The following is a 25308-nucleotide window of genomic DNA, read 5'->3' as shown; positions in this document are numbered from 1 at the left end:
TGCTGGGGACCTCTGGAGGAGGCTGAGATGGATCATCCACTCAGCATTTCTGGCTGAATATTGTAGCAAATGCTTCAGTCTTATCTTTTGCACTGATGTTCTGGGCTCCTCCATCATTGAGGATGGGGATATTTGTGGAGCCTCCACCTCCAGTGAGTTGTTTAATTGTCCACCACCATTCACAACTGGATGTGGCAGGACTGCAGAGCTTAGATCTGATCCGTTGGTTGTGGGATCGCTTAGCTCTGTCTATCACTTGCTGCTTATGCTTTTGGCACACAAGTAGTCCAGTGTTATAGCTTCACCAGGTTGACACCTCATTTTTAGGTATGCTTGATGCTGCTCCTGGCATGTCCTCCTGCACTCTTCATTGAACCAGGGTTGATCCCCTGGCTTGATGGTAATGGTAGAGTGGGGGATATGCCGGGACATGAGGTTACAGATTGTGGTTGAGTACAATTCTGCTGCTGCTGATGGCCCACAGCGCCTCATGGATGCCCAGTCTTGAGTTGCTAGATCTGTTCAAAATCTATCCCGGTGGTAGTGCCACACAACACGATGGAGGGTATCCTCATTGTGAAGGCGGGACTTCGTCTCCACAATGACTTGTGCGGTGGTCACTCCTACCGATACTGTCATGGACAGATGCATCTGCAGCAGGCAGGTTGGTGAGGATGAGGTCAAGTATGTTTTTCCCTTTCGTTGATTCTCTCACCACCTGCCACAGACCCAGTCTAGCAGCTATGTCATTTAGGACTCGACTAGTTTGGTCAGTAGTGGTGCTACCAAGCCACTCTTGGTGATGGACATTGAAGTCCCCCACCCAGAGTACATTCTGTGCCCTTGCCACCCTCAGTGCTTCCTCCAAGTGGTGTTCAATATGGAGCAGCACTGATTCATCAGCTGAGGGAGAGCGATACATGATAATCAGCAGGAGGTTTCCTTGCCCATGTTTGATCTGATGCCATGAGACTTCATGGAGTCCAGAGTCAATGTTGAGAACTCCCAGGACAACTCCCCCCCATGACTGTATACCACTGTGCCGCCACCTCTCCTGGGTCTGTCCTGCCAGTGGGAGAGGACCTACCCAGCGATGGTGATGGTGGTGTCTGGGACATTATCTGTAAGATATGATTACGTGAGGATGACTATGTCAGGCTGTTGCTTCACTAGTCTGCGTGACAGCTCTCCCAATTTTGACACTAGCCCCCAGATGTTAGTAAGGAGGACTTTGCAGGGTTGACAGGGCTGCGATTGCTGGTGTCGTTTCCGATGCCTAGGTCGATGCTGGGTGGTCCGTCCGGTTTCATTCCTTTTTTGCAACTTTGTAGTGGTTTGATACAACTGAGTGGCCTGCTGGGCCATTTCAGAGGGCAGTTAAGAGTCAACATTGCTGTGGGTCTGGAGTCACGTGTAGGCCAGAACGGGTAAGGACAGCAGATTTCCTTCCCTAAAGGGCATTAGTGAACCAGATGTGTTTTTACAACAATCGACAATGGTTTCCTGGTCATCATTAGGCTTTTAGTTCCAGATTTTTATTGAATTTAAATTCCACCATCTGCCGTGGCAGCATTCAAATCCAGAGCATTACCCTGGGTCTCTGGATTACTAGTCCAGCAACAATACCACTGCGCCATTGCCTCTCCAAGTTAGGTCAGTGCAACTTTCTATTACTTTATCTGTGTAAATTGTTAACTAATTGACTAATTAAATAAATAAGGTCAGACAGAGGTAGTGGGGTTGGTGGTGTGGTGTGACTGCAGCATATGGGAATCTGGAATGCACTGCTATCCCGGACAGCCATACCTGCAGAAGGCATCTGCATAGGCAACTTCGAATCCAAGTTGCTGAGCTCAAGTCTGAACTGTGGAGCCTCAGGGATGGGGAGAGTTACCCGGACAGTTCCAGGAGGCAGTCACACCCCTTAGGTTAGGCAGAACCTTACAGTTGGTCGATGATCGGGGACAGGAGGGTGTGACTGTGAATCAGGCAGGTAAGGAGGCCCAATAGGTAGTGATGGAGGAGCCTCAGCCCCTGACTTTATCCAACAGGTACGAGGGGCTTGCTACCCGTGTGGATGAGGGGAAGGACTGCAAGGTGGATGAGGAGACTGACCATGGCACCACGGTGAAGGGTTCCATTCAAATGGGGGGTGGGGGGAGTGAGGAGGAATGTGGTAGTGACAGGAGACAGTATCGTCAGGGGGATAGACACTGTTCTCTGCAGCTGTGACCGGAAGCGCCGAAGATTGTGTTGCCTGCCCGGTGTCAGGGTTAAGGGTTCGGTTGAAGGGAGATGTAGAAATCCAAAGAGAAATGTCGAGGTTTCAGAACAGGACAGTGATGTGGGTAAAGAGAAGCAGAGCGGGACAGGGAGGGACAGAGAGTTTAAGAAAAAATTGTACATCGGTGAATAATGTCATTGCAGGGAATAGAAATACAAAATGAAATTAAAGGTTCTTTATCTGAATGCGCGAAGTGTCTGCAATAAGATGGATGAATTAGTGGCACAAATAGAGGTAAATGATTTCGATCGAATCACTATTACAGAAACTTGGTTACAAGGTGTTTAAGGTTGGGAAATAAATATTCCAGGGTACAGAATATTCCAGAAACACAGACAGAATATCAAAGGAGGAGGGTGGGCCTGGTAGTAAAGGATGATATAAAGACATCAGTGGTAAAGGACCTGACGTCTGAAGATCATGAAGTAGAATCAGTGGAAATTCGGAATCGCAAGAGTCAGAAAACACTGGTGGGAGGAGCTTATAGGCCCCCAAACAGTAGTTATGCTGTTGGGCAGAGCATTGAACAAAAAATGATTGGAGCCTGTAACAAAGGCAATGTAATCATTGTGGGGGACTTTAATCCTCATATAGACTGGGACAGTCAGATTGACAAGAATGATCTAGAAGATGAGTGTGTAGAAAGTTTCCGTGACAATTTCTTGGAGCAGTGCACAGTGGAACTGACTAGGGATAAAGGAATCTTAGATCGAGTATTGTGTCATGAAGCAGGGTTCATTAGTGATGTCACAGTAAAACATCCACTGGGAAATAGTGATCATAACACCATTCAATTCCAATGTTAGGTTAGAAAGTGACATTACACCAATCACAATCAAAAATCTTAAACTTAAACAAAGCCAATTACTTAGGTGAGGGGAGAAGTGGCTAAGTTTAATTGGTTAAATAGACCAAAAGGTATGGGGGTAAATGAACAGCGGGGAACATTTAAAGAAACAATTCAAAATATTCAACAAAAATACATTCCATTGAAAAACAAAAATTCAGCAAGAAGGAACCTGAGTGGAATGGACCTAGAGGAGAGTGTGAGAGGAGGACCCTGGTATAGGCAGTCAGCAGCACCCAGGGGAGAGTGTGAGAGGAGGACCCTGGGACAGGCAGTCAGCAGCACCCAGGGGAGAGTGTGAGAGGAGGACCCTGGGACAGGCAGTCAGCAGCACCTAGAGGAGAGTGTGAGAGGAGGACCCTGGTACAGGCAGTCAGCAGCACCTAGAGGAGAGTGTGAGAGGAGGACCCTGGTACAGGCAGTCAGCAGCACCTAGAGGAGAGTGTGAGAGGAGGACCCTGGGACAGGCAGTCAGCAGCACCCAGGGGAGAGTGCGAGAGGAGGACCCTGGGACAGGCAGTCAGCAGCACCCAGGGGAGAGTGCGAGAGGAGGACCCTGGGACAGGCAGTCAGCAGCACCTAGAGGAGAGTGTGAGAGGAGGACCCTGAGACAGGCGGTTAGCAGCACCTAGGGGAGAGTGTGAGAGGAGGACCCTGGTACAGGCAGTCAGCAGCACCTAGAGGAGAGTGTGAGAGGAGGACCCTGGGACAGGCAGTCAGCAGCACCTAGAGGAGAGTGTGAGAGGAGGACCCTGGGACAGGCAGTCAGCAGTACCCAGGGGAGAGTGTGAGAGGAGGACCCTGGGACAGGCGGTTAGCAGCACCTAGGGGAGAGTGTGAGAGGAAGACCCTGGGACAGGCAGTCAGCAGCACCTAGAGGAGAATGTGAGAGGAGGACCCTGGGACAGGCAGTCAGCAGCACCTACAGGAGAGTGTGAGAGGAGGACCCTGGGACAGGCAGTCAGCAGCACCTAGGGGAGAGTGTGAGAGGAGGACCCTGGGACAGGCAGTCAGCAGCACCTAGAGGAGAGTGTGAGAGGAGGACCCTGGGACAGGCAGTCAGCAGCACCTAGGGGAAAGTGCGAGAGGAGGATCCTGGGACAGGCAGTCAGCAGCACCTAGAGGAGAGTGTGAGAGGAGGACCCTGGTACAGGCAGTCAGCAGCACCTAGAGGAGAGTGTGAGAGGAGGACCCTGGGACAGGCAGTCAGCAGCACCTAGAGGAGAGTGTGAGAGGAGGACCCTGGGACAGGCAGTCAGCAGCACCTAGGGGAGAGTGTGAGAGGAGGACCCTGGTACAGGCAGTCAGCAGCACCTAGAGGAGAGTGTGAGAGGAGGACCCTGGGACAGGCAGTCAGCAGCACCTAGAGGAGAGTGTGAGAGGAGGACCCTGGGACAGGCAGTCAGCAGCACCTAGAGGAGAGTGTGAGAGGAGGACCCTGGGACAGGCAGTCAGCAGCACCTAGGGGAGAGTGCGAGAGGAGGACCCTGAGACAGGCGGTTAGCAGCACCTAGGGGAGAGTGTGAGAGGAAGACCCTGGGACAGGCAGTCAGCAGCACCTAGAGGAGAATGTGAGAGGAGGACCCTGGGACAGGCAGTCAGCAGCACCTACAGGAGAGTGTGAGAGGAGGACCCTGGGACAGGCAGTCAGCAGCACCTAGGGGAGAGTGTGAGAGGAGGACCCTGGGACAGGCAGTCAGCAGCACCTAGAGGAGAGTGTGAGAGGAGGACCCTGGGACAGGCAGTCAGCAGCACCTAGAGGAGAGTGTGAGAGGAGGACCCTGGGACAGGCAGTCAGCAGCACCTAGAGGAGAGTGTGAGAGGAGGACCCTGGGACAGGCAGTCAGCAGCACCTAGAGGAGAGTGTGAGAGGAGGACTCTGGGACAGGCAGTCAGCAGCACCTGGAGGATCTAGTCTATTTAGAGGATCTAGCATCTAGTCTATACTCACGCTGTCTAAGATCTTTCTGCCATAGTGCGACGAGGGGCTGGGAATTGCATAGACCCCTCGGGCTGTATGGCTCACAATGAATATGTGCACTGAATACTAAACATATCATAATTGTATTGGAGCACCTCACAGGGTAACATGATGTATGTCGATAACTCCAATACCATTGCACTGTCTGACTGTCTGTAATGACCATATTGAAATGACTGTAATATTCTTTGATTGTATTGAAGCACCTCATGATCTATGTGTAAAAGTTGAATATGATTGCACTTTTTGTGATGGCCATTTAGAAATGTTTTGTAATGTTCTTTCAGATATTTTATGAATAAAGTATATTTTTCCAAAAAAAAAATACTCAAGTAGGAGTAAGGGTAAAATAAAAGCAAGGGTCCATATTCCATTTAGTTACGGTGTGCCTGGAGAACTCAGTCCCATGATTTGCACATCCTGCGCTATATGGGAAACCCTAGACGCGCCTGGTTGACTGTGTGTGCAGGAGGTACCTCCGAATGGAGCAACACGAGCTCCGGGGCTTGGAGCTCGAGCAGCAGCTGGGGGCTCTCCGGTGCATTCACAAGGCTGAGGGGTTTGTGGATAGCACGTTTCAGGATGTGGTCACCCTGCAGCATAAGGAAGTGCACGCAGAGAGGGAATGGGTGACCACCAGACAGAAGAAGGGGGCCAGGCAGGTTAGTGAGGGAACACCCCGAGTGCATCTCGCTCAACAACTGTTTCCCGGCCTTGGAAAACGGTGAGAGTGACGGTTCCTCTGTGGAGGCCAACCAGAGCCAAGGCCATGGCACTGTGGGTGGTCCAGCTGCTCGGTGGGGAGGAGGAAGTGTGGAAGGGCAATAGTGGTAGAGGATTTGTTAGTGAGGGGGAGTAGACAGGCATGTCTGCGGCCATAGACGTGACTCCAGGTTGGTATGTTGCCTCCCGGGTGCCAGGGTCAAAGATGCCACAGAACGGCTGCAGGACATGCTGAAGGGGGAGGGTGAACAGTCAGAGGTTGTGGTCCATGGTGGGACCAATGACATAGGAAGAAAGAGAAATGAGGTCCTGCAAACAGACTTTAGGGAGTTGGGTAGGAAATCGAAAAGCAGGACTTCAAAGGTAGTAATCCCCGGATCACTCCCTGTGCCACGCAGTAGTGAGTATAGGAACAGAAAGATAGAGCAGATGAATGTGAGGCTGGAGAGATGGTGCAGGAGGGAGGGCTTTAGATTCCTGGGGCATTGGGACCGTTTCTGTGGGAGGTGGGACCTGTATGAGCTAGACGGGACCAACGTCCTCACGGGGAGGTTTGCTAATGCTGTTGGGGTGGATTTAAACTAAACTGGCAGGGGGCTGGGATCCTGAAAAGTAGTTCAGAGGGGAGAGAAGCTGGGATGGAATTAGAAGTTATAACACTAGTGAGTGAGTCTGGAAGGCAGCGGAAACATAGGGTAGATAAGAAAGGAGTGAGTTTAGCGAGGCTAAATGGAATATATTTTAATGCGAGGAGCCTGACGAATAAGACAGACGAGCTGAGGGCACAGATGGGCATGTGGGAGTATGATATCACTGCTATGACCGAGACTTGGCTCAAAGAAAGGCAGGATTGGCAGCTCAACATTCCTGGTTATAGGGTATTCAGATGAGATAGAGAGGGGGATAGTAGAGGAGAGGGGTGTCACAATATTGATCAAAGAATCAATTATAGCAGTGAGGAGGGATGATATGTTGGAAGGATCATCAAATGAGGCCATATGGATAGAAGTAAAAAACACAAAAGGGGTAAACACGCTGTTGGGTGTGTACTATAGGCCCCCAAACAGTCAGGGAGAGATAGAGGATCAAATATGTAATCAAATTTCCACAAAGTGTAAGAATAGTAGGTCAGTAATAGTAGGGGATTTTAACCACCCAAATATTAACTGGGATAGTTTTAATGTGCAAGGTAGGGAGGGAACAAAATTCTTAAGTTGCATCCAGGAGAACTTTTTTAGCCAGTACGTAGAAAGCCCAACAAGGGAGGGGGCAGTTCTGAACCTAATATCCGGAAATGAGCCCGGGCAGGGGGAAGGCGTATCAGTAGGGGAGCATTTTGGAGATAGTGACCATAACTCAGTTAGATTTAGGATAGTTATGGAAAAGGATAAGGTTGGGCTGGGAATAAAAGTTCTAAACTGGGGAAAGGCTAATTTTACTAAGATGAGATACGATTTGGCCCAAGTGGACTGGGAGCAGCTACTTGCAGATAAAACTGTGTCAGAGCAGTGGGAGGCATTCAAGGAGGAAATAGTGAGAGTACAGAGCAAGTATGTTCCTGTAAAGACAAAGAGGGGGACCAAGCCCAGAGAACCCTGGAAGTCAAGGGACATAAAGGTTAGGATTAAGGAAAAAAGAGAATCTTATGGCAGATACTGAGGGCTCAATGTGGCCGAGTTCTTAGAGGAGTATAAAAAGTGCAGAGGGGAACTTAAAAAGGAAATTAGGAAAGCTAAGAGAGTGCATGAGAAAGCATTGGTGGGTAGAATAAAGGCAAACCCAGAGGGTTGTTTTAACTATATAAAGAGCAAGAGAATAACTAGGGAAAGAGTGGGGCCAATTAGGGACCATAGAGGTAATCTGTGCGCAGACCCGGAATACGTGGGTACAGTCCTCAATGAATACTTTGCGTCGGTCTTCACAATGGAAAAGGACGACGCAGATAAAGACATCAGGGTGGAGGACTGCGAAATATTAGAGGAAATTAACGTAGTGGGAGGGGAGGTACCAATGGGTTTAACGGCCTTAAAAGTGGATAAATCCACAGGCCTGGATGAGATGTATCCCAGGCTGCTGAGGGAGGCAAGGGAAGAGATATTTTTTTCAAATTGTCTCTGGCCACCGGTGAGGTGCCAGAGGACTGGAGGAGTGCTAACATTGTCCCATTATTAAAAAAGGGAGGAAGGGATAGGCCAGGAAATTGGGCCAGTCAGTCGTCAGATCTTTGCTGGCCGGTGCAGACATGATGGGCCGAGTGGTCTCCTTCTGTGCTGTCAATGTCTATGAGTCTAGGAGACCCATCCAAGTCTTACTCAGGATTTTAAGGATAGTATTAGATTAAAAGAAGAGGCTTACAATGTTGCAAAAAAACAGAAGCAAATCTGAGAATTGGGGGTGTTTTACAAACTAGCAGAGGGCCAGGGAAAAAATGGATAAAAAGGGAAAAAAGAGAATATGAGAGTAAATAAGCCAGAAATATAAAAACAGATTGTAAGAACTTTTATAAGTACAGAAAAAGGAAGAGAGTAGCTAAAGTAAATGTCAGTCCCTTAGAAGCAGAGGCATTGAACAAATATTTTGTGTCTATTTCACAGTAGAAGACACAAGTTCTGTGTCAGAAATAGACAGCAATCTAGGTGCTAAAAAGAGTGAGGAAATTAAGGAAATTAATATCAGCAGAGAAAAAGTTTTGGTGAAACTTGGATTAAAATCTGACAAATCCCTGGGATCTGATGGCCTACACCCTAGGGTTGTAAAAGAGATAGCTGCAGAGATAGCGGATGTGCTTGTTATGATTTTCCAAATTTCCTTAGATTCAGGAATGCTCCCACTAGATTGGAAGTTGGCAAATATTACAGCACTTTTCAAGAAAGGAAGGAGAGAGAAAGCAGTGAACTGCAGGCCAGTTAGCCTAACATCTATTGCTGGGAAAAAGCTGGAATCTGTTATTATGGAAGCCTGAACAATGCACTTAGAAAAGCTTAGTATGATTAGAACAAGCCAACAACAGCCCCCTCCCACAACTATTTCTCCGGTACATCGATGACTGCTTCGGTGCTGCTTCATGCTCTCGTCTGGACCTGGAAAAATTTATTAGTTTTGCTTCCAATTTCCACCCCTCCATCTTTTTCACATGGTCCATCTCTGACACTTCCCTTCCCTTCCTTGACCTCTCTGTCTCAATTTCTGGTGATAGACTGTCCACCAATATTCATTACAAGCCCACCAACTCCCACAGCTACCTCGACTACAGCTCCTCACATCCCGCTTCCTGTAAGGACTCCATCCCATTCTCTCAGTTCCTTCGCCTCTGTCGCATCTGTTCTGATGACGCTACCTTCAAAAACAGTTCCTCTGACATGTCCTCCTTCTTCCTTAACCGAGGTTTTCCACCCATGGTGGTTGACAGGACCCTCAACCGTGTCCGGCCCATTTCCCGCGCATCCACCCTCACGCCTTCTCCTCCCTCCCAGAACCATGATAAGGTCCCCCTTGTCCTCACTTATCATCCCACCAGCCTCCGCATTCAAAGGATCATCCTCCGCCATTTCCACCAACTCCAGCATGATGCCACCACCAAACACATCTTCCCTTCAACCCCCCGGCAACATTCTGCGGGGATTGTTCCCTCCGGGACACCCTGGTCCACTCCTCCATCACCCCCTACGCCTCAACCACCTCCCACGGCACCTTCCCATGCAACCGCAGAAGGTGCAACACCTGCCTCTTTACTTCCCCTCTCCTCACCGTCCAAGGGCCCAAACACTGCTTTCAAGTGAAGCAGCATTTCACTTGCACTTCCCTCAATTTAGTCTACTGCATTCGCTGCTCCCAATGCAGTTTCCTCTACATTGGAGAGACCAAACGCAGACTGGGTGACTGCTTTGCAGAACACCTTCGGTCTGTCCGCAGACCCAGACCTCCCTGTCGCTTGCCATTTCAACACTCCACCCTGCTCTCATGCCCACATGTCCGTCCTTGGCCTGCTGCATTGTTCCAGTGAAGCTCAACGCAAACTGGAGGAACAGCACCTCATCTTCCGACTAGGCACTTTACAGCCTTCCGGACTGAATATTGAGTTGAACGATTTTAGATCATGAACTCTCTCCTCCATCCCCACCTCCTTTCCGATCCCCCCTTTTTTTTCCAATAATTTGTATAGATTTTTCTTTTCCCACCTATTTCCATTATTTTTAAATGTATTTCCATCCATTGTTTTATCTCTACCTTTTAGCCTTTTTCGATTCCTTCGCCCCACCCCACTCCCACTAGGGCTATCTGTACCTTGCTCGTCCTGCTTTCTACCCTTAATTAGCACATTCCTTAGATAATATCACCACCTTCAACACCTCTTTGTCCATTTGTCTGTGACATCTTTTGGTTATCTCCACCTATCACTGGCCCTCTATCCAGCTCTACTTGTCCCACCCCCTCTTAAACCAGCTTATATTTCACCTCTTTTCTATTTTTCCTTAGTTCGGTTGAAGAGTCATACGGACTCGAAACGTTAACTGTGCTCCTCTCTGCAGATGCTGCCAGACCTGCTGAGTTTTTCCAGGTATTTTTATTTTTGTTTTGGTTTTACTAAAGGTGAATCCTGTTTGACAAATTTATTAGAGTTTTTTGAGGATGTAACTAGTGGGGTAGATAAAGGGAACCAGTAGATGTGGTATACCTGGATTTTCAAAAGGCATTTGATAAAGTGTTGCACTAGAGGAAAGATAAGGGCTCATGGAGTTGGGGATAATATTTTATATTGGATAGAGAATTGGTTAACAGATAGAAAACAGAGTGGGCATAAATGGGGCTTTTTCACATTGGCAGGCAATGAATAGTGGAGCGCTGCAAGGATCAGTGCTGGAGCCTCAGCTATTTACAATCTATATTAATGATTTAGATGAGACAGAGAGTAATGTATCAAAGTTTGCTTATACCAAGCTAGGTGGGAAGGTAAGCTGTGGGGAAGACACAGAGAGACTGCAAAGAGATGTAGACAGGGTTCGATGAGTAGGCAACAAGATGGCAGATGGAGTATAATGTAGGGAAGTGTGAAGTTATTCACTTTGTTCAGAAGACTAGAAAAGCAGAATATTTTTTAAAAGGTGAGAAACTTGTAAGTGTTGATGTTCAAAGAGACTTGGGTGTGTTTGTGCAGCTACAGCAAGCAATTAGGAAGGCAAATGGCATGTTGGCCTTTATTGCAAGGGAATTAGAGAACAAGAATAAAGAAGTCTTACTAGAGGGTTTTGGTGAGACCACATCTGGAATACTGTATGCAGTTTTGGTCTCCATATTAAGAAAGGATACACTAGTCCTGGAGGCAGTACAGTGAAGGTTCAATAAATTGGTTCCTGGGATGAGGGGGCTGTCCTATGGTGAGAGGCTGAGTAAATTGGGTTTATATTCTCTGGAGTTTAGAAGAATGAGAGGTGATCTCATTGAAACCTACAAAATTCTGAAGTGGTTCGACAAGATGGATGGTGAAAGATTATTGCAAATGTGATGTGAGAAAAAACTTTTTCACACAGCGAGTGGTTTGGGTCTGGAATGCACGGCCTGGCAGTGTGGTCGAGGCAGATTCAATCGAGGCATTCAAGAGGGCATTAGATGATTATTGAATAGAAACAATGTGCAGGGTTATGGGGAAAAGGCAGGACAATGGCACTAGGTCACAATGCTCATTTGGAGAGCCGGTGCAGATATGATGGGCCGAATGGCCTCTTTCTGTGCCATTAAAATTCAGTGATTCTGTGATTTCCACCGGTTGGGGAATCTAAAACACGGGGGCACAGTCTCAGGATAAGGGGTCGATCATTTAGGATTGAGACGAAGAGAAATTACCTCACTCAATGGGTTGTGAATCTCTGGAATTCTCTACCCCAGAGGGTTGTGGATGCTGTATTGTTGAATGTATTTAAGGACGGGAGAGACAGATTTTTGGTCTCTAGGGGAATTAAGGGACATGTGGAACGGACGGGAAATTGGAGTTGGAGCCCAAGATCAGCCATGATCGTATTGAATGGCAGAACAGGCTCGATGGGCTGAATGGTCTAGTCCTGCGTCTATTTCTTGTGTTGTATTATCTGACAGTGCAGCACTCCCTCAGTACTGACCCTCTGACAGTGCAGCACTCCCTCAGTACTGAATCTCTGACAGTGCAGCACTCCCTCAGTACTGACCCTCTGACAGTGCAGCACCCCCTCAGTACTGACCATCTGACAGTGCAGCACTCCCTCAGTACTGACCCTCCGACAGTGCGGCACTCCCTCAGTACTGACCCTCCGACAGTGCGGCACTCCCTCAGTACTGACCCTCCGACAGTGCGGCACTCCCTCAGTACTGACCCTCTGACAGTGCGGCACTCCCTCAGTACTGACCCTCTGACAGTGCGGCACTCCCTCAGTACTGACCCTCTGACAGTGCGGCGCTCCCTCAGTACTGACCCTCTGACAGTGCGGTGCTCCCTCAGTACTGACCCTCTGACAGTGCGGCGCTCCCTCAGTACTGACCCTCTGACAGTGCGGCGCTCCCTCAGTACTGACCCTCTGACAGTGCAGCACTCCCTCTGTACTGACCCTCTGACAGTGCAGCACTCCCTCTGTACTGACCCTCTGACAGTGCAGCACTCCCTCTGTACTGACCCTCTGACAGTGCAGCACTCCCTCTGTACTGACCCTCTGACAGTGCAGCACTCCCTCAGTACTGACCCTCTGACAGTGCACCACTCCCTCAGTACTGACCCTCTGACAGTGCAGCACTCCCTCAGTACTGACCCTCTGACAGTGCAGCACTCCCTCTGTACTGACCCTCTGAAGGTGCAGCACTTGCTCAGCATTGACCCTCAGACAGCACAACACTCCCTCGACACTGACCCTCCGGCAGTGCAGTGCTCCCTCAGTACTGACCTTCCGACAGTGCAGCGCTCCCTTAGTACTGACCCTCCGACAGTGCAGCGCTCCCTCAGTACTGACCTTCCGACAGTGCAGCGCTCCCTCAGTACTGACCCTCTGACAGTGCAGCGCTCCCTCAGTACTGACCTTCTGACAGTGCAGCGCTCCCTCAGTACTGACCCTCTGACAGTGCAGCGCTCCCTCAGTACTGACCCTCTGACAGTGCAGCGCTCCCTCAGTACTGACCCTCTGACAGTGCAGCGCTCCCTCAGTACTGACCCTCTGACAGTGCAGCGCTCCCTCAGTACTGACCCTCTGACAGTGCAGCGCTCCCTCAGTACTGACCCTCCGACAGTGCAGCGCTCCCTTAGTACTGACCCTCCGACAGTGCAGCGCTCCCTCAGTACTGACCCTCCGACAGTGCAGCGCTCCCTCAGTACTGACCCTCCGACAGTGCAGCACTCCCTCAGTACTGACCCTCCGACAGTGCAGCACTCCCTCAGTACTGACCCTCCGACAGTGCAGCACTCCCTCAGTACTGACCCTCTGACAGTGCAGCACTCCCTCAGTACTGACCCTCTGACAGTGCAGCACTCCCTCAGTACTGCACTGGGAGTGTCATGCTGTCATGTTTACCTCTTTAGAGTGAAACTGGAACTCAGTACTTTCTGCCTGAATAGATGCTCGAATCACCCACTGAATATCGATGAATCAAAGCTCTTTAAATTGTTACTCTGTGTCCGCACTGATGATTCCTCTCCACTGGTGATTCCTCTCCACTGGTGATTCTTCTTCACTGGTGATTCCTCTCCACTGGTGATTCCTCTCCACTGGTGATTCTTCTTCACTGGTGATTCCTCTCCACTGGTGATTCCTCTCCACTGGTGATTCTTCTTCACTGGTGATTCCTCTCCACTGATGATTCCTCTCCACTGATGATTCCTCTCCACTGGTGATTCCTCTCCACTGGTGATTCTTCTTCACTGGTGATTCCTCTCCACTGGTGATTCCTCTCCACTGGTGATTCTTCTTCACTGGTGATTCCTCTCCACTGGTGATTCCTCTGCACTGATGATTCCTCTCCACTGGTGATTCCTCTCTACTGGTGATTCCTCTCCACTGGTGATTCCTGTCCACTGATGATTCCTCTCCACTGGTGATTCCTCTCCACTGGTGATTCCTTTCCACTGGTGATTCCTCTCCACTGGTGATTCTCCTCACTGGTGATTCCTCTCCACTGGCGATTCCTCTCCACTGGTGATTCCTCTCCACCGGTGATTCCTTTCCACCAGTGATTCCTCTCCACTGGTTTCCCTGAAACAACAGCAGCAAATGCAGCTGCCAATCAGAGGATCAAAAAATCTCTGAATCCCACTTCAGAATAAAAGCGGGGATGGTTTTAATTGACCTCCCAGCTCCTGGTCAGATGTGACCGAATGCCAAGAGGAAAGTGATCAGGAGTAGGATTGGGAACCTGGGTGTAGCTGCCAAGCTAAAATTACAGTTAAATGAAGGGTGATTATTGAAGAGTCAGATTACAAGGCACTTCTTTGATGTTTGTTGAAAGACCTGTTTTTGTTTGTCAGTAATTAGTCCTGAGATTCTCCTCTGCAATTAAACATGCTACTAAACAAGGAAAAGAGTAAAGGCTGGGACACACAACTGCAGGTTAGCCTGTTGAGTCTTGTTCAAACTCACCTCGTACTGATTTTGTGAAGCTGGGAGCAACTCCTCTACCCCTCTTTGAAATATTGCTACGGGTTTGTTTACTCTAGAGGGCAGATGGGGCAACTCTTTAATAACTCTTCTGAAAGACGCCAAATCTGACAGTGCGGCACTCCCTCAGTACTGACCCTCTGACGGTGCGGCGCACCCTCAGCGCCGACCCTCCGACGGTGCGGCGCTCCCTCAGCGCCGACCCTCCGACGGTGCGGCGCTCCCTCAGCGCCGACCCTCCGACGGTGCGGCGCTCCCTCAGCGCCGACCCTCCGACGGTGCGGCGCTCCCTCAGCGCCGACCCTCCGACGGTGCGGCGCTCCCTCAGCGCCGACCCTCCGACGGTGCAGCACTCCCTCAGCGCCGACCCTCCGACGGTGCAGCACTCCCTCAGCACTGACCCTCTGAGCCTATCAAGAATGCTACTCATTAAGCCATGGCTGACAAAGCAAAAGAGAATGATTGAGAGAAATTCTAACACAGCCCTCCCGCTGGACAGTCCTCCCGCTGGACAGTCCTCCCGCTGGACAGTCCTCCCGCTGGACAGTCCTCCCGCTGGACAGACCTCCCGCTGGACAGTCGTCCTGCTGGTCAGGCCTCTCGCTGGTCAGGCCTCTTATCGGAGTCAGAAAGTTGTGGGTTTGTGTCTGATGCCAGTGGTTTGTGTGCACAATGCGAGCTGACTGGCTGGTGCGTTTATAAAATTTCAACTGCCACGTTTACAGAGCTGATACCGTACATTACTGCAACATCTCTTCCACATTTTATGCCAAACTCTCTCCGTACGTGGAAAGAGGAACTGAGGATCCTTGCTCAGCACAATCTCAGTCTCTCGATCTCTTGTCATTTGCTTTAAATACATTTTCATTTCCCTCTACTCCGCTCCATCGTGAGAATGCACACCATGGTCGCAGTGCATCTCCATGGCAATGGGGAGCTGGGGGAAGAGAGGTTTGCGGAACACACGATGGACAATCACTATCTCAAAGGGTGGCTTTTGTTAAGTGACCAAATCGAATTACATTCTTCGTCAGATCTTCAACAAAACTGTGGGGGCAGAAATCAGGAGCGGAAAGATCAAATCCATCCCCGGCCTTGGTTCACTAGTTCCTCTTTCGCCCCCGGGTCAGAAGGTTGTATGTTCAAGTCCCACTCCAGAGTTTAGGACATGATAATCCAGACTGACATTCCCAGTACAGCGCTGAAAGACCACTGCACTGTCAGAGGGTCAATACTGAGGGAGTGCTGCACTGTCGGAGGGTCAGTACTAAGGGAGTGCTGCACTGTCAGAGGGTCAGTACTGAGGGAGTGCTGCACTGTCAGAGGGTCAATACTGAGGGAGTGCTACACTGTCAGAGGGTCAATACTGAGGGAGTGCTGCACTGTCAGAGGGTCAGTACTGAGGGAGTGTTGCACTGTCAGAGGGTCAGTACTGAGGGAGTGTTGCACTGTCAGAGGGTCAGTACTGAGGGAGTGCCGCACTGTCACAGGGTCAGTACCGAGGGAGTGCTGCACTGTCACAGGGTCAGTACCGAGGGAGTGCTGCACTGTCACAGGGTCAGTACCGAGGGAGTGCTGCACTGTCAGAGGGTCAGTACTGAGGGAGTGCTGCACTGTCAGAGGGTCAGTACTGAGGGAGCGCTGCACTGTCTCACGGTCAGGACTGAGGGAGTGCCGCACTGTCTCACGGTCAGGACTGAGGGAGTGCCGCACTGTCGGAGGGGCAGTACTGAGGGAATGCTGCACTGTCGGAGGGTCAGTACTGAGGGAGTGCTGCACTGTCAGAGGGGCAGTACTGAGGGAGTGCTGCACTGTCTCACGGTCAGGACTGAGGGAGTGCTGCACTGTCTCACGGTCAGGACTGAGGGAGTGCCGCACTGTCGGAGGGTCAGTACTGAGGGAGTGCCGCACTGTCGGAGGGTCAGTACTGAGGGAGCGCTGCACTGTCAGAGGGTCTGTACTGAGGGAGTGCTGCACTGTCAGAGGGTCAGTACTGAGGGAGCGCCGCACTGTCGGAGGGTCAGTACTGAGGGAGAGCCGCACTGTCAGAGGGTCAATACTGAGGGAGTGCTGCACTGTCAGAGGGTCAGTACTGAGGGAGTGTTGCACTGTCAGAGGGTCAGTACTGAGGGAGTGTTGCACTGTCAGAGGGTCAGTACTGAGGGAGTGCCGCACTGTCACAGGGTCAGTACTGAGGGAGTGTTGCACTGTCAGAGGGTCAGTACTGAGGGAGTGCCGCACTGTCACAGGGTCAGTACCGAGGGAGTGCTGCACTGTCACAGGGTCAGTACCGAGGGAGTGCTGCACTGTCACAGGGTCAGTACCGAGGGAGTGCTGCACTGTCAGAGGGTCAGTACTGAGGGAGTGCTGCACTGTCAGAGGGTCAGTACTGAGGGAGCGCTGCACTGTCTCACGGTCAGGACTGAGGGAGTGCCGCACTGTCTCACGGTCAGGACTGAGGGAGTGCCGCACTGTCGGAGGGGCAGTACTGAGGGAATGCTGCACTGTCGGAGGGTCAGTACTGAGGGAGTGCTGCACTGTCAGAGGGGCAGTACTGAGGGAGTGCTGCACTGTCTCACGGTCAGGACTGAGGGAGTGCTGCACTGTCTCACGGTCAGGACTGAGGGAGTGCCGCACTGTCGGAGGGTCAGTACTGAGGGAGTGCCGCACTGTCGGAGGGTCAGTACTGAGGGAGCGCTGCACTGTCAGAGGGTCTGTACTGAGGGAGTGCTGCACTGTCAGAGGGTCAGTACTGAGGGAGCGCCGCACTGTCGGAGGGTCAGTACTGAGGGAGAGCCGCACTGTCAGAGGGTCAGTACTGAGGGAGCGCTGTCTTTCATAGGCCCCATCTCCCCCTCAGGTGGATGTATAAGATTCCACATTGTACTCTGGGGAAAAAAGAGCAGGATAATTTTTCCCTGTTACCTTGTCGATATTTATCAACATTTCTTTAGCAAGAGATTGACGTGTATGAGTGAATTTGGACTGTTTTTTACCGAAGGTGATATACGAACACGAGAGAACATTTAAATCAAAACCCTAACTCGTTTGTGTTTTTTTTAATGACGGGTGTTGGGGAGCTGCCTCCTGGTTAGTGTGTTTTACCTCCTTACCCACAGAACTATTCACTTCCCTTGGACAGAGGGTAACAAAAGTTCAGTAGATTAATTCCTCTGATGAGGGGATTGTTCTACAAAGAGAGTTTAAATAAATCGTGTCAATATTCTCTGGAGTTCAGAAGAATGAAGGACGATCTCATTGAAACTTAGAAGATTCTGAAGGAGTTTGACAGGGTAAACACCGAGATTGTTTGTGCTGGTCAGGAATCTAGAACACAGGGGCACAGTCTCAGGATTAAGGGACAATCATTTAGGACTCACATGAGGAGAAATTTCTCCACTCAAAGGGTTGTGACTCTGTACCCCCCACAGAGCTGTCAATGTTCCATCGTTGGGTATATTCAGGACAGAGAGTGATGGGTTTTTGGACACGAGGGGGAATTGAGGGATACGTGAAGTGGGCGGGAAAGTTGAGTTGAGGTAGAAGATCCTCCATGATCTTATTGAACGGTGTAGCAGATTCAAGGGGCTGAAGGCCTGGCCCTGCTCCTAGTTCTTATGCATTTTCATTAAAAAGAGGTCATTCCCCACTGCAGGACAGTTACTACAAGGGAACGCGAGGAAGAACTACACCAGCGGGTAATGAGCTGGTACCCGATGCCCACGGGGGTGGTGGACACGGGAACAATCAACGGTGTCAATAGTAAATTGGATGGGCACTTGAAGGAAATAAAACTCGCGGGGTTGCAGGGGCCAAGTGGGGACTGACTGGATGCCCTGCGGACACTGGCCTGGTCTCCATGCTCCAAATGGCCTCCCTCTGTGCTGTAAACGACTACAGTTTAAAAGTGATTCATAGGGTAACCCCCCCAAAGTGATTCACGGCGAGAGGATGAGACAGGAGTGTGAAACAGAGAGCCTGGATCAACTGGAAAGCCTGGGAGACCGAGTGAGCCAGTGCACCAAGCAAACAGGAACGTATCGGATTGTTCAAAAATCTATCCTTGGGTCATTGGCATCATTGGCAAGTTCAGTAGTTATTGCCCAAACAAATGTTTCCTGACAAAAATCTGTTATTTCCTAATAACATCCACCCTCCCCCACCCCCAACAACTTTTTGGGGGAGGGGGGTTCCAGATTTCTGCTCCCCTCTGTGTGAGGCAACGCTTCCCGACATCACCCCTGAACAGTCCAATTTTAAGGTTCTGCCTCTGCCCCCACAACCACCCTCCACCTCCGCACCAACCAGGAGGAAATAGTTTGTCTCCGTCAACCCTATCAAATCCTTTAATCATCTTAAACACTTTTGATTAGATCATCCCTTGATCTTCTGGGCTCCAGGGGATACACGCCCTGTCTGTGCAGCCCGTCATCACAAAACTACCACGGCTCCAACAGCAGAGGGTCAGCTAAACTCAGGGAACGGGCAGGGAAAAGGCTCAAAATCTAACCCCCCCTCTCCCCCCCGCCACCAAGCTTCCAGAGCTGGCTTGTCACTATGACAACAACTGGGCCACCCGATGTCAGAACTCCAATATAACTCCAAAAACAAAGCCTTTTATTAGCTCAAAAAGATTAAAACAATTGCAATGTCAGAGATTATTAAACATTTCAGCAAAAAAAAAAGCATTCTTCAAACACCACACATTAGGAACAGATTTACAAATGAGCAGATAGAGTTTGTTACATCCTTTATTAATTACTTTTTATTTTAAGGAAAGCACCTAATTTATCAGGGTTTCATAGCAGGTAAAAGGGAGGGAGGAATTGTTAAGCTGCTGTGTCAACTTGACTATAATCTCTCAGAGCAAAGGCTGGGTCTGGAACCTGAGCTTTCAAGAGTGACATTGACTCCTGCATGATGCCTGAGAGCAGGTCATTCAACCGTAGGAGCCGCACAACAGGCAGGAGCTAGACTGTGAGGAAGATATAGATGGGGTGAGGAGAGAGGAGGAGGAGGCGGCTGGAGGTTTTGGGGGAGGCGGAGGAAGAGAGATGAACCCGACTTCAGTGGCCTTTCCATTCGGTAGCAGCTGTTTTAGAAACCAAAGTTTAGGCCCAAGGCTTTGGGAGGCATCAATTTATATTGGATTAAAATTGCCTGGGAGGGGAAGGCGGGATTGCAGCAAACGGCATCAAATCTCCCAGTCGGGCGCAACAAAATGGCACCGGCGACTGTGATTGGCCGTACTGCAGGAGGGTTTATCACATGACCTCTGACCACCCCGCCTCCTCCAAGCTCCTCCCCCCACCCTCAAGCTCCTGCCATTGGCTGCCCACCAGGACCAATGTTCATGCCGCCCCCTCCAATCAGAAGGCCACGGTCTCTTCCCCCATCCAATTGGATGACGCTTGAGCTTCAAGTCCAACAATCATTATTTCCCCAACTTCAACAATTTTATAATTTAAAAATGGTCAAAGAAAACAAAAAGAATTTTTAAAAAAGGACCCCCCTCCCAATGATTTTTCCTCTCGGTTTTTGTATGCCGGGGAGGGGTGGGAGGTGGTGGGTTGGGTGTTGTGGAAGCCTCTGGATAGAAAGGAGGTCACAAAATGGGGAAATATCGGAAGTAGGAGGCTCTCCCACCTGATGCCAAAGATTGAGAGGCAGCCATGCCCCTCCTGGAGGAGTCAGTATAACTTCTGTTGTTGTGGGAGCTGGGGTCTCCTGGGCTGTACTCCCACCTCACTGTTTCCGCAGAGACCCTTTGCCTTTAGGGGTAGTGGCCTCCCAACAGGACCTGATCCTGTCTCAGGAACATAGGAGCAGGAGTAGGCCATTCGGCCCCTCGAACCTGCTCCGCCATTCGACTAGATCATTTGACTACCTCAATGCCATCTTCCCTCGATGTCATTGGTATCTAGAAATCTATCGATTTCTGTCTTAAACATACTCAATGACTGACCCTCCCACAGCCTCTGAGATAGAGAATTCCAAAGATTCACCACCCTCTGGGTGAAGAAATTTCTCCTCATCTCAGTTCTAAATGGCCTGCCCCTTATTCTGAGACTGTGTCCCCGGGTTCTGGACCCCCCACTTCCCCAAACCAGGGGAAACATCCTTCCTACACCTACAGTGTCGAGCCCTGTAAGAATTTTGAACCCTGAATAGTCAACCTCTCCAGCTGAGTTAATCCTTTCCAGTTCAATGGATGGGGGTTTTCCAGCTGTTTGTTGTTAGTGAGACAGAGAGAATGGGATTATTGAACTTGTAGCTCAAGGACCTTCTGTAACCTGTGCCGAGGGTCACAGTGAGTGAGTCACATAGCAAGTGTGAGTTCACTCCATGAGAGTTAACAAAGTTAAATCAGTCCAAAATCAATGCATTTAAAAACCCCTCTCACACTCAATGTTCGGGATCTATTCTGGTTGGGCAAGAAAGGCATTAAAGTGTTCTGATGAGACCTCCCAATATTCCTGATCTGCCCAAACCTTTATCAGGAGGGGAGGAGGTGGGTGGGGGTGGGGGTGGGGGGTGGGAAAAGAGGGTGGCCTAGTGGTAATGTCGCTGGACTAGTGATCCAGAGGCTCAGGCCAATGCTCTGGGGACATGGGTTCAAATCCCATCACAGCAGCTGTTGGAATTTAAAACAGAATAATCTGGAATTGAAAAGCTAGTCTCAGTAACGGTGACCATGAAACCATTGCTGATTGTCGGATAACTCCATCTGGTTCACTAATGTCCCTTTAGGGAGGGAAATCTGCCGTCCTTACCCGGTCTGGCCTACATGTGACTCCAGACCCACAGCGACGTGGTTGACTCTTAACTGCCCCCCTGAAATGGCCGAGCAAGCCACTCAGTTCAAGGGCAATTAGGGATGGGTAATAAATGCCGGCCTTGCCAGCGACGCCCACACCCCATGAAAGAATAAAGAACAACTTGTGATCTAGACTCAGGAGGACCTGTGGATTCTGTGAAAGGTGAGGAGAGGGGAAGCCAGGTTTTCACCCTCTTGCCTCCCTCTCTTCACCCCTAACCATGGCTCCACCACAGAAGCAAAAACAGCAGGTTGCACATCTGGGCACTGCTGACAACCGACTTGCCGGAAAGCGAGAGTGCGGCAAGGAGCAGAGAGGCTGAGACTATGACTAAAGGTTCGGAAGAAGAGTCTCACAGACTGGAAACGATAACTCTTTCTCTCTCTCTCCACCGATGCTGCCGGACCTGCTGAGGTTTTCCAGCATTTTCTGCTTTTACTATGGCTGAAGGTGCTACCTGTAATCCTGTAGGAGATGTGGACAATCCCTCATCAACGTGTCATTCCAGGAGACAGGAATATAGACAATGCCTGAAATAAAAACAGGCAGCCTCTGTGGAGAGAGAAACAGAGTTAATGTTTCCAGTCCTCATGACCCTTCTTCAGAGCTGTCAGACAATGTCCGATTGAACTCTACTCGGATGAGGGTCTGGGGAGGGAGAGTCCGAGGAGGAACTGGGTTAATCCGTCTACAGGGACCCCACTGGGCAAAGTGAGGAAGGGGCTTGGTGAGCCAACGGGAATGACGCCAGTTTTCCTGCCAAGGACGGCAATAAGTATCCCTTCCCACACTCCCAAATTCATCTCAAAATACTCAGCCGTTATTCTTTTTCGGAGAGGACGTTTCCTGGATGTTTGAGGGAGGGAGGGAGGGCGAGGAAGCGGATAAGTGGGAACCAGTCCAATTGTAGACATCAATCCGACTGATCCTCCTCAAGTTGGAAGAAGCTGAGCTCTTCCCGTCGAGCGTTGGTGGCGTTCCAGAGATGGGACCGAGATCACAAAGCCCCGACTGTGCTGCAGATCGAGGTGGGGAGAGTGGGGTGGGCTGGGGAGTGCAAAAGGGGGAGCCTTCCTCACAAGAGTACGCAGGGCTTTCTGCTTTTCACTGGGGCTGGGTTAATGACAGCTCGCACTGCCTCAGCGAACACCTCTTTAATTCCTTCCTGGTTGAGTGCCGAGCACTCCATGTACTTCACGGCCTGGATCTGCTTGGCCAGCCCGTTCCCCTGATGCTGTGTGATGGGCGCCAGGCTCTGCTCCTTCAGCTTTTTGATGGTTTCCGGGTCGCTCCGCAGGTCCTTCTTGGTGCCCACCAGGAGCATGGGCACGTCCGGGCAGTGGTGGGTCACCTCAGGGTGCCACTTGTGACGGACGTTCTCGTACGAGGGGGGGCTGGCTATGGAGAAGCAGATGATGAAGACATTGGTTTGGGGGTAGGACAAAGTCCTGAGTCTGTCATACTCCTCCTGACCCGCAGTGTCCCAAAGGTTCAGACTAACTGTCCGACAGTCCACCGTGATCTGCGCGCTGTAGTTGTCGAAGACGGTCGGGATGTATTCTTTGGGAAAGGCGTTGGTGGTGTAACAGATCAATAGGCAGGTCTTTCCAACTGCCCCGTCTCCCACCACAACACACTTAATGCTCTGCATCCCTGGGCCACGGTTATCAGCTTCTCAATGTCAGCAACCTGTAAACCCGCCAAAAAGAAACATCCAAAACGTCAACAATTGATGAACACACTGTCTCCCCCCCTCACACACACTCCACCCCCGCTGGGCTGAACCTTCAGGCCACTGCTTACAACACTCCAAACCCAGATAACCGAGCGGCTACACTCACCTGGAAGATACCCATTTGCCCGAGGGGTACAGGAGCATTGCGGTAATGTTACTGGAACAGTAATTCAGAGGCCTGAGGTAACACTCTAGAGAGACAAGTCCAAATGCCACTACTGCAGCTAGACAAATTTAAATAAAACCGGAAGTAAAAAGCCCGGTATCTGTCAGCGGGGCCATGAAAATTTTGGACAGGACTAGATTGGCTTTGGAGGGAGTGCAGTGTGCATTTCCCAGAATGATACCTGGATTCTGAAGGGGTAAACCCCAAAGAGAAATAGGGCTGTGTTCTGTGGAAGTTAGAATCTTAAGAGGTGCTTTCATCAAAGTTTTCAGGATTTTAAGGGCAACAGGTGGGCTAGATAGAGAGAATCTGCTTCTGCTGGCCGGGGAGTCTAGGACTAGGGGGTAGAGTCTAAAATTCTGTTCCTATGTTCGTACCAGATTGTTGCAAAAACCCATCTGATTCACTAATGCCCTTTAGGGAGGGAAATCTGCCGTCCTTACCCGGTCTGGCCTACATGTAACTCCAGACCCACGGCAATGGGGTTGACTCTTAACTGCCCCCTGAAATGGCCGAGCAAGACATTCAGTTGTAGTCAAGAGGCTGCTTCACCATCAACTTCTCAAGGACCATCAGGGATAGGCAATGAATACCAGCCTACATAAACCCAGAATGGCTTATGGGTAGCTGTCTTTTCATAGAGTCTGAAAGTCAAGGGTTCAAATCCCAAGACAGATGCAAGCATAAAATCTAGGCTGGCACTCCCAGTGCGGTACTGAGGGAGTGCCGCACTGTCAGAGGGTCAGGACTGAGGGAGCGTCGTGCTGTCAGAGGGTCAGGACTGAGGGTGCGCCGTGCTGTCAAGAGGGTCAGTACTGAGGGAGCGCCGTGCTGTCAAGAGGGTCAGTACTGAGGGAGTGCTGCACTGTCAGAGGGTCAGTACTGAGGGAGTGCTGCACTGTCAGAGGGTCAGTACTGAGGGAGTGCTGCACTGTCAGAGGGTCAGTACTGAGGGAGCGCTGCACTGTCAGAAGGTCAGTACTGAGGGAGCGCTGCACTGTCAGAGGGTTAGTACTGAGGGAGTGCTGCACTGTCAGAGGGTCATTACTGAGGGAGTGCCGCACTGTCAGAGGGTCATTACTGAGGGAGTGCCACACTGTCAGAGGGTCATTACTGAGGGAGTGCCGCACTGTCAGAGGGTCATTACTGAGGGAGTGCCGCACTGTCAGAGGGTCATTACTGAGGGAGTGCCGCACTGTCAGAGGGTCAGTACTGAGGGAGCGCTGCACTGTCAGAGGGTCAGTACTGAGGGAGTGCTGCACTGTCAGAGGGTCAGTACTGAGGGAGCGCTGCACTGTCAGAGGGTTAGTACTGAGGGAGTGCCGCACTGTCAGAGGGTCAGTACTGAGGGAGTGCCGCACTGTCAGAGGGTCAGTACTGAGGGAGTGCTGCACTGTCAGAGGGTCATTACTGAGGGAGTGCCGCACTGTCAGAGGGTCATTACTGAGGGAGTGCCACACTGTCAGAGGGGAGGTTTTGCGATGAGACGTTACACTGAAACTCTGTCCCCTCAGGTGGATGCAAAAAGCTGTTAAGGCCACTATCTTGACGAAGAGCAGGGAGTTCTCCCCACTGCCTTCGTCAACACTTGTCCCTCAATCACCATCACTGAAACAGGTGATCTGGTCACGATCATATAGCTGTCTTGTGGGATCTTGCTGTGCACAGATTGGCTGCAGTTTACGTTATTGGCTGTAAAGTGGTATGTGGCAGGCAGAGGTGGCGAAAGGTGCTATAGAAATGCCAGTTATCTCTGCCCTCCCCATTCAGCACCTGACGGGTTAACTAAAGTGAAAGTAAGGGCTGGGCTGAATCATTTCAGTAATAACTGGTTAATTATTCACATCACCAAGGGAATGGGAGGGGCCAGGCTGATTCCCATAGTCCGATAAGGAGAGTGCTGAGGAAGTGGGCTGTTTATACAGAGTTTTTCTGGTGCTTCCCTCGGTCGATGCAGTCACTCGAGTCTGTGAAGAGTGTGTTTATACAACGCTGACACCACAACATTTCGCTGACCTCCCACTTCAGGACTTTGCCCCCAACCATATTGGGAACCAAGCCAAATTAGCGCAGAACACCAACGCTTCATTTAAAACAGGCCGGGTTTCCATTAAAACATCCCCCTTGCACTGATCCCCAGCCCTCCTC

At 50.5% G+C, this 25308-nt stretch overlaps 1 protein-coding gene across 1 annotated transcript; it reads right to left on the bottom strand.

The window, feature by feature from the left end:
* Positions 1-21806: 21806 nt before the first annotated feature.
* On the bottom strand, positions 21807-22948 carry LOC144676296 (rho-related GTP-binding protein RhoG). The gene has a single exon (XM_078536753.1). The coding sequence runs from the start codon at positions 22908-22910 to the stop codon at positions 22335-22337; it is 576 nt and encodes a 191-aa protein (XP_078392879.1). The 5' UTR covers positions 22911-22948; the 3' UTR covers positions 21807-22334.
* Between the last annotated feature and the right edge of the window lie 2360 nt (positions 22949-25308).

The sequence above is a fragment of the Cetorhinus maximus genome, unplaced genomic scaffold (genome assembly GCF_964194155.1).
Source record: "Cetorhinus maximus unplaced genomic scaffold, sCetMax3.hap1.1 HAP1_SCAFFOLD_1483, whole genome shotgun sequence".
Lineage (NCBI taxonomy): Eukaryota > Metazoa > Chordata > Chondrichthyes > Lamniformes > Cetorhinidae > Cetorhinus > Cetorhinus maximus.
The sequence above is the reverse complement of the archived record's forward strand: the minus strand, read 5'-3'. Positions and strand labels throughout refer to the sequence as shown.